This window comes from Nematolebias whitei, chromosome 1 (genome assembly GCF_014905685.2).
Source record: "Nematolebias whitei isolate Nwh7 chromosome 1, NemWhi1, whole genome shotgun sequence".
NCBI lineage: Eukaryota > Metazoa > Chordata > Actinopteri > Cyprinodontiformes > Rivulidae > Nematolebias > Nematolebias whitei.
The window spans coordinates 49,112,156-49,120,063 of NC_056498.1; the positions used below are offsets into that span (position 1 = coordinate 49,112,156).

At 43.9% G+C, this 7,908-nt stretch overlaps 1 protein-coding gene across 1 annotated transcript in view; it reads left to right on the top strand.

Moving 5' to 3' along the window:
* Window positions 1-1,217: 1,217 nt before the first annotated feature.
* arid4b (AT-rich interaction domain 4B) overlaps window positions 1,218-7,908 on the top strand; it is a gene marked incomplete at its 5' end in the record, with an annotated part of 56,662 nt that continues 49,971 nt past the window's right edge. Inside the window, 4 exon segments of the mRNA XM_037678159.1 lie at window positions 1,218-1,297; window positions 1,494-1,585; window positions 5,072-5,213; window positions 6,030-6,109. Coding sequence (XP_037534087.1) covers window positions 1,218-1,297; window positions 1,494-1,585; window positions 5,072-5,213; window positions 6,030-6,109 — 394 coding nt within the window.

Genomic DNA, 7,908 nt, shown 5'->3' on the forward strand with positions numbered 1-7,908 from the left:
GGGGCTAGAAGCTACAAGCTTTAAAACATGAGCTAGATGCTACAAGCTTTAAAACAGGAGCTACAAGCTTCAAAATGGGAGTTTGATGCTAAAAGCAGCAACACAGGAGCTAACAACAACAATAGGTAAAGATGGAAAAGCAGATGCTAATGCTAAATTAATCAAGACACATGCTTAAAGTGGTAAAACTTTAACGAAAAGTATCAAAACACATGCTAAAGTTAAAATGAGATTATTAGATGCAACAATTAGCAAAGCTGTAGCTAAAGATAGCAAATAGTTGCTAAAGCTAAAATCTTATTTTCATTCATTCAACCTTTATTCTTACAGGTTTGTCTCATTGAGTCACAAGAACTCGTTTTCAAGTTCTAAACAAAGAACACAGATGAGGTACAGACAACAATAAACAGTCATAAAAAGCATATAAAAGTAAAGTATCTGTGATATAAAACAAATTAAAAACATGCTACATTATTAAACGATGTAAAATAGTAAAAACAGGAACATGTCTGCATTGATTTTTGCTTTGGACTTAACAGATGTTTAAAATCCCGTGGGGATTAAAACGGTAGTTAATAACTAAAATAAACAGAACAGTGGATAGAAGCTAAAAGTAGCAGAAGACAAAAACGGAGCCCGTTTGCTGAAGCAGATTTAAAACGTAAATACTTGAATAATGTGTCTATGAATACTTAATGAATCAAACTTTTTTCCCGTCTATATTGTCTTTAAAAAGTCCACAACTGATCAATAATTACTGAAACTTGGGAAAAGCGTATTCTCAAACTTTTTGAAGTCGCTACCAGCATCTTTTCTTTAAGCAGGCAGTATAACAACAGACCAGTGTGCTCACTGCAGCTCTGACTGAAACTTGTTGTGTTTTAAAAGACACCCAGAGGATTTCTCTCTGCGTGTCCTAAAAGCACTCATCTGGCCACATCTGGATTCTTTTCCTTCGCTGATGGAAACACGGCGAACGCTGCTCACTCTTGAAGTGTTTCAGATCTCCCCTGTCCCTCTCTTCTCCAGATTTGCTTTTGATTATTTCTGGCAGCTGAAAGCGAACTCCTTTGAAGACGATCACAACGTTGTTTTCACTAAAAGACGTTGCAGGAACTGAAAAGGGGATTTATTTGTGTCCAACTGTGTTTTTGTGCGTTTTGATGGACTCCTGGCCCACATACAGCAGCCTAACGGGTTTGTCTCTCATCTTTCAGTTTTCGACGACGGAGACGAGAAGACCCTGAGGCGTTCCTCTCTCTGCCTGAAAGGAGCACGCCACTTTGCGGAAAGCGAGGCGAGTAGCGTCACAACTGCCTAACTCCGCTTTAGTGGGGAACAAAGCTCTGCAAATCAATCCACGAACCGTCGTTTACACATTCAGATTGAACATGATGGCAGGAAAATACACGGTTTTTGCTGAGTTTGTAAAATCTTCTGAAGAGGTCCTGGGTTCAGCTGATGGTTTGTGTTGCGGCTTCTCGTCTCTGCAGACGCTCGACAGGCTCCCTCTCACCAACCCCGAGCACTTCGGCACCCCTGTCATCGGAAAGAAAGGAAACCGCGGTCGACGATCAAACCCGATGTGAGTTACGCTCTCTTCTAACCTAATATGGTTGATGCCGGTTCTGATGACTCGCTCCTTATCCCATCTGTGAAATTAAAGATTTGCTGTCAGCTGCGTCGCTTCATCCAGAGTCTCTTGAGTCCTTAATCATGCGGGGCTCACGTGACGCAGTGCGAGCAGTGTGATCCTGCTGAATGGGATCTGTTTCTTCTTCTTCCTTAGACTCAGATGTTCCAGTGGGTGTTCCTAATTCTCTGAGGCTCCCGGGAAACCAAACCGTTGTCATCAGGGAATAGAGGCTGCTCAGGGTTTAGTTGGTAGTGGCAATAATTGTGTGTATATAAAGAGGACGCTCGGCTACGTAACCTTATTCTCTGGCTTTCTAATTGCACCCACAGAAAAGTCAATATTGCTTTTAAACACTGACGCAATATTGACTTGAAACGGTCTCAGCTGCATATTAGCACCCTTTAGACCTTTTGTCCCTCCAAATCCTGATCGTGTTTCAACTCCAGGATTAGACGCGCTGACGTGATTGGGCAGACGCTGCTGCTGTTTTGATTTTTTCATCAAAGGAGTACCGTATTTTCTGGAGTATAAGTCGCATCAGTCCAAAAAAAGCATCGTGAAGAGGAAAAAAAAAACATACAAGTCACTTTGGCGTAGAAGTCGCATTTATTATGTGTCACCGCTGATCCGTCGTGTTTATTATGCATTTATTTACAGCTTCATTTCTCCTGGGCAGCGCGGCGCCATCCATCAAATCCATCCGTCACGCGTTCTTCCGCCTGCACCAGCTGAATGAAGCGAGCGTGCACGGGAGAACTCGCTGTTGCAGTTATTCGAAATTTAAAGCATCAGTCAAAAATTGCATTATAAATATGGACAAAAAAAAAAACGTAGATAAGTCGCAGGACTGACAAATCTATGCAGAAAAACCTGCGACTTATTCGCTGAAAAATACGGTCGTTTGACTTTTTGAGAAATGACAAAACTGGTGGATTAACAAGTTCAACCGTATCAAACGATACATTGTAGCTCGTCTGTATAATTAGCACCCTTATTGCAACCCTGTTAAATGTTTTTATCCTGCAAAAACAAGTCTAATGTGTTTATTAGAAAGTTTTAGAGTTTGCCAGCGTTTCCTGCTTTTGTGCAAAGTTAAGCTAACCTTGCTACTTCCGTGTGCAGGCAGCTTGATTTAAATCCGAGTATTAGCAGCGTGGCTGTAAATCACCGTCTGCAACAGCTGTCTTTAACGCTCAGAGCTAAACGAACGCTGGCCTCTCCTTCATTGGTAGTTAAAGTGCTTTGTTTACGACTTTGATTCACAGCTTCTTGTTCTTGTTGTTGTAGTCGCAGCCTGACTGATTTACTGCAGTCTGCTCGTGCCAAACGCTGCGCGCGCACGCACACAGAGTCGCGCACAGAGCTGGCCTTGTGAGGCGTAGAAAGAGGACACGGGATCCGTTTGCCTGCTGGTGCTTCTCGTACGATCGGTTAGAGACGTGGCTGTCTGCTGGCTGCAGGACCGACCGGGCTTCTGTCGGCTCCGGCTCGTTTGGTGCGCTGATCCTGACGAGCGGGCCGGTCGGTGCGTTTCACCGCGCTGTGATAAGACTAGAGTATGGAGATGTGCTGAAGACTGTTGGTGTTTACAAGCCGAAGAGGCAGCTAAATGAGGAGATTGGTCCGGAGAATCTGGCTGCTTCCTTTTTTATCGATGAGATACAAGCGTGGATTTATTATTAATTAACTGTCCAGAGGCATAAAGGTTGAACCATCCCACTTATTATTTGTTATTTTGTTTTCATCATAAACTTCAACTGGTTTCCTGCAGAAACTCGTACAAAAAAAAAGATTAAAAACGTGCAACTTGATTGGAAAATGTGTGTTATGACCTTTTAAAGCAGTACACAAAAAATAAACTAAACTAACTTGGACGTCGGACACAGCCAAGTACCTACAGAGTGTTAGGCTGGTCCTGAACTTAGTGGTAAGAACAAAGGCATCAACACGTAGAAAGCGCCAGCTGTCGGAGGCCCTGCTGGTTTATCAGCGTGGCCAAAGGAGGAGATGGATCGCCAGAACCAAGTAGCTGCAATAATAAACAGGAACGTCTGTGCCGAGTATGGACTGGACGTCCCTCAGTCAACATGGGAGACGCCACCAAGGATGGTGGAGAATGGAAGCGCTAAGATGCTGTGGGACGTCCAGATCCAGACCGACCAACGGGTGATGGTTAACCAACCGGACACTGTGGTGGTCGGCAACATGGAGAAGAAGGCAGCGGTGATCCATGAAGAAATATGAAATGACTGTAACATCAGGAAGAAGGAGCAGCTGGAGAAATACCAGCAGCTGAGTCGAAGCGTCAGGTGCCCCAGTGGTGACTGGAGCACCTGGTGCTGTGGCCCCCAAACTGGAAGAGTGGCTCCAACAGATCCCAGCAAGAACCTCAGAGGCCTCTGTCCAGAAGAGCTCAGTCCTAGGACCCTCAGGATCCCTGGTGGAGGAAAAACATAACGTAGAAAAATGAGATTATATGTTGGTCATCTGCTGTCCTGATTTTAATGATCAGTCATCCATATATTCGTACTGGTCGACTTCTAAATATAAGCAGAGCTGGGATTAACAACAGATGTGACTTGTGCTGGAAAAATGAGTCAGAACGAGCTAATTTTTTATTTTTTCATTTTCAAATTCTCCATCTCAAAAGCTTCAAAATGATGCGTAGTTTGTTGAAATCTGGTGATTTATCCTCTGGCAACAAGACAGTTTTGTTTGATGGCACCGGTTTAAAAACTCGTTTTTTTTATTACCGTACTTGCCGCCGTACACGTCGCATCTATTATGCGTCACCGCTGACAACCTGGAAAAAACTGCGACTTATACAGCGAAAACTACGGTAATCTGAAGTGATGTCATCAGGGATTCCAGCCCAACATTTAAAAAGGGGAATCCCCAAGCTGTCGATGACAAACATTACATGAAGGGATTTCCCGGTGCTGCTGTAGCTGCCAGAGAAAAAGGGTCGAGTTCAAAGGAACTGGTGAGTTATAAGACGGAGGATAATTTCTGAATGCGCACCTGTTGGAAATCTTTAATTTGGAGGTGGATGAAGATGTTTTAGTTACCGGGCTCTGGTTGGTGTTTTTATGAACTCGTTACTGGTTTTATTTTGCAGCTGTGGTCTCATCTGGATGCTGGTATGAAGCTGCGGCTTGTGAACAAGTTTGTAACTAATAAACAGCAGAATTTGAAAAAAAAAAGCCAAATAAACTGTATAAAGAAGAGCCTCCCAGTAGTGAAACCACAACCACGGGCGTATTTGACCTTTAGAGCTCGTGAGTCGATCGTCTTTCGTGCGGTTCCAGTTCGCTGCGTCACATCGTGCACACGCCGACCTGAAGCTCCCAAATGTAACGAACTCCACGTTAAGTTCTTCTGAACCTCCTCACTTCAGTTCAGTTTGTGGAGCAGACTGTCGTTTCTCTCCCGCAGTCAAGAGGAGGAGTTGTCTTCGTCCTCCAGCGAGGAAGAGGAGAGCGATCAGCGGCCGAATGAGGACCTGTTCGGGAAGGTGGTCTGCGTGGAGGGGGCCGCCCCCGGTGACAAGAAGAAGGCTGCGTGGTATCCTGCTCTGGTGAGTTCATCCTTTTTTTAATTGCTATTATTTCCCAGCTGCAGCGCGGCGAGGAACCAGAGGCTGCTGCTGCTGATCCGACAGTCCGGTCGCAGCGTTGTGCCGTTTCATCAAAACGCCGCTTATGTAACGCAGCGCTCAGCAGGATTATGTGATCGCTTTAGAACGCAGCCACCATGAAAATGTGGGGACACGCGTGTTGCAGCGGTCGGAGTGCTTTATTTCCAGGCCCCTGTAGGGCCAAGATGTGACCCGGTTCTTTTTAATTTAAACTAATTTCTCATCTGTGTCTAAATCCTGTCCCTGTCGGCGCACGGCCACGGGCTTTTGTTGTTCGTGTCACTGCTACAAGTGGAAGTGGGAGAACGGGCGGGGATTCTTTTTAAATGTGCTCAGCAGAACCCCGCCTCCTGCATGTGTTGTTTTTGGTTGCAGTTTTTTTTTTTTTTTTTTTCCGAGAGCACGGTGCTGCCTCCCCGTGTCGGCCCGGAGAACCACGTCACGCGTTGTTTACACTGTTGCCTTCTGGTGGAGGGGTGGAGCGATACGCTGGTGGGATGTCATGCAACAGATGACACGCAGCTGCGGCGGCGTGCGCTTCAAAACGTTTGGACCGCGTGTACGAGCTGGGCGCTTCACCGTTTGTTTTCCAGCTTGCAGGCGTCCAGGAGTTGATCAACCCTCCAGCTGCTCCAGTTCCTCCACTCCGGCTTCAGCATGAGCTTCAATACCAAACTGACGCTTGTTCTCCTCACACTACAGACGTGTTCGTGTTCTTCTGTGACCTTTTGGCTCCGTTTGTTTCTCTGCATCAAGGTCATCTCCCCAGACTGCCACGAGGACGTGACTGCGAAGAAGGACAACGTGTTCGTCCGCTCGTTCAAGGATGGAAGATTGTAAGTTTTTATCGTTGGCTCGTTTTCAGCGGCTGCTCCTTGTGGACAGCTTGTCCTTCTTGACAACATGACTGAGTACATGCTTTGACAGAAGAACTCGAGGACGTGCTAAAGAGCACGGAAATGACTAAAATGAGCTAAATCGTGTTTCTCGAGGACCAGGGTTCAGATTTCATCCTAAACTAGAGAATTTGCATTTCCTGCGAAATGCAGTGTGAATGCTTCTTGCTGAAAAACAGCTGAAATCTAGTTGAAAGGGAAGAACAAGCCTAAGTTAAAAGAAGAAAACAGAAGTGGAAATGATCTTTAAAAAGCTGAAATTTCCCCAAAACGGCTGATTAGTAGCTAAAGAAATTTAGGAAAAAGCTTAAATTTCCAAAAAGGAAGTGAAGTGAGCTTAATTGTGCCCAAGAATCTTGAAAGAACCAGAAATTAGTTCAATAAGGTTGAAATTTTCTGCAAAAAGCTGAAATAAACAGCTAGATAGTAGCTAAAACAAGTAGAAAGAAGCTTAAATTACCAGAAGGAAGTGAAGTGAGCAGAAATGTACCCACATAGGCTGAAAGAAGCAGAAATGTGCACAAAAAAGTTGAAATTATATGGAAAAAGCAGAAATGTTCTAAAAACAGCTGAATAGTAGCTAAACAAAATGTAGAAAGAAACTTAAATTTCCTAAAGGAAGTGAAGTGAGCTTAGTTGTGCCCATTAATTTTGAAAGAACCAGAAATTAGCTCAATAAGGGTTGAAATTGTCTGCCAAAAGCTGAAATTTGCCTAAAACAGCTGAATAGTAGCTAAAACAAGCAGAAATAAACTTAATCTACCTGAATGAATTGGGTAAAGCATAGATATGCTGAATTAATGTTAAAAAAATGTAGAATTAGCTGAAAAAAGGTTAAATTATCATCAAAACAGCTAAATATTAGCTGAATTTGCAGAAATAGCTAAGGAGCATAACAAACTGGTATTAGCAGAAATAAGTTGCAAAAAGCACAAAAATGTTGGACTTAGCTTAATAAAGCTGAAAGGAGCACAAAACAGCTGAAATTAGCTGAAGTAGTAACTTTTGTTTATTTTTTGCACAAGGAAGCTGAAATGTGAACGTGTTTTATCGAGTCCTTGCAGTTCACTGTATCGATGCTCGGTAATTTAACTTGTGTACAACTTCATACTCACCTTTCAGAGTATTTGGCATTGAAGCATCTTCTGAATCGTCCCAACAAGTTGCTGCGGAGCGCCTCGTTTGGAAACGAGCTGCGAGGTCAGAGTGGCGTTTCCCTGCAGCCGGCCCTCTTTATTATAAACGTAGATGTGTATATATTTATTTACAGAATTTTAATTACGGTTTATTACGCTTCCTTTTAGACGGTTGACCTGGTTGGTACTCGTCCAGTCATCGAGCGGAGAGTTCTGTTTCTGGGTCACAGTTTGTGTCACAAAGCTGGATCATTTATCACCTCGCAACAAGATAGTTTTTATAAGACAAGACGAGATAAAACTTTATTGATCCCGCAGGAAATTGTTGTGCCAGAGTTGCAGTGCAAAGGAGCATGCACAAGATATACAGGTCGGGTGCCAAGAGTGCTGGTTTGGAAACTTTTATTGATCTGGAGTGACGTCGTCTGTGATTCCAGCCCTCTATCTAAAACGGGGAACGCCTAACAGCACAGTAGTCCCTCGCTACTTCGCGGTTCGTTTGTCGCGGACTCACTTTTTCAAGGTTTTTTCAAAATAAGATTGGACCTGACAAACAATTGGCTGATTGACGGATGAGTTGCGCAATCAGCATGGAATTTTTTT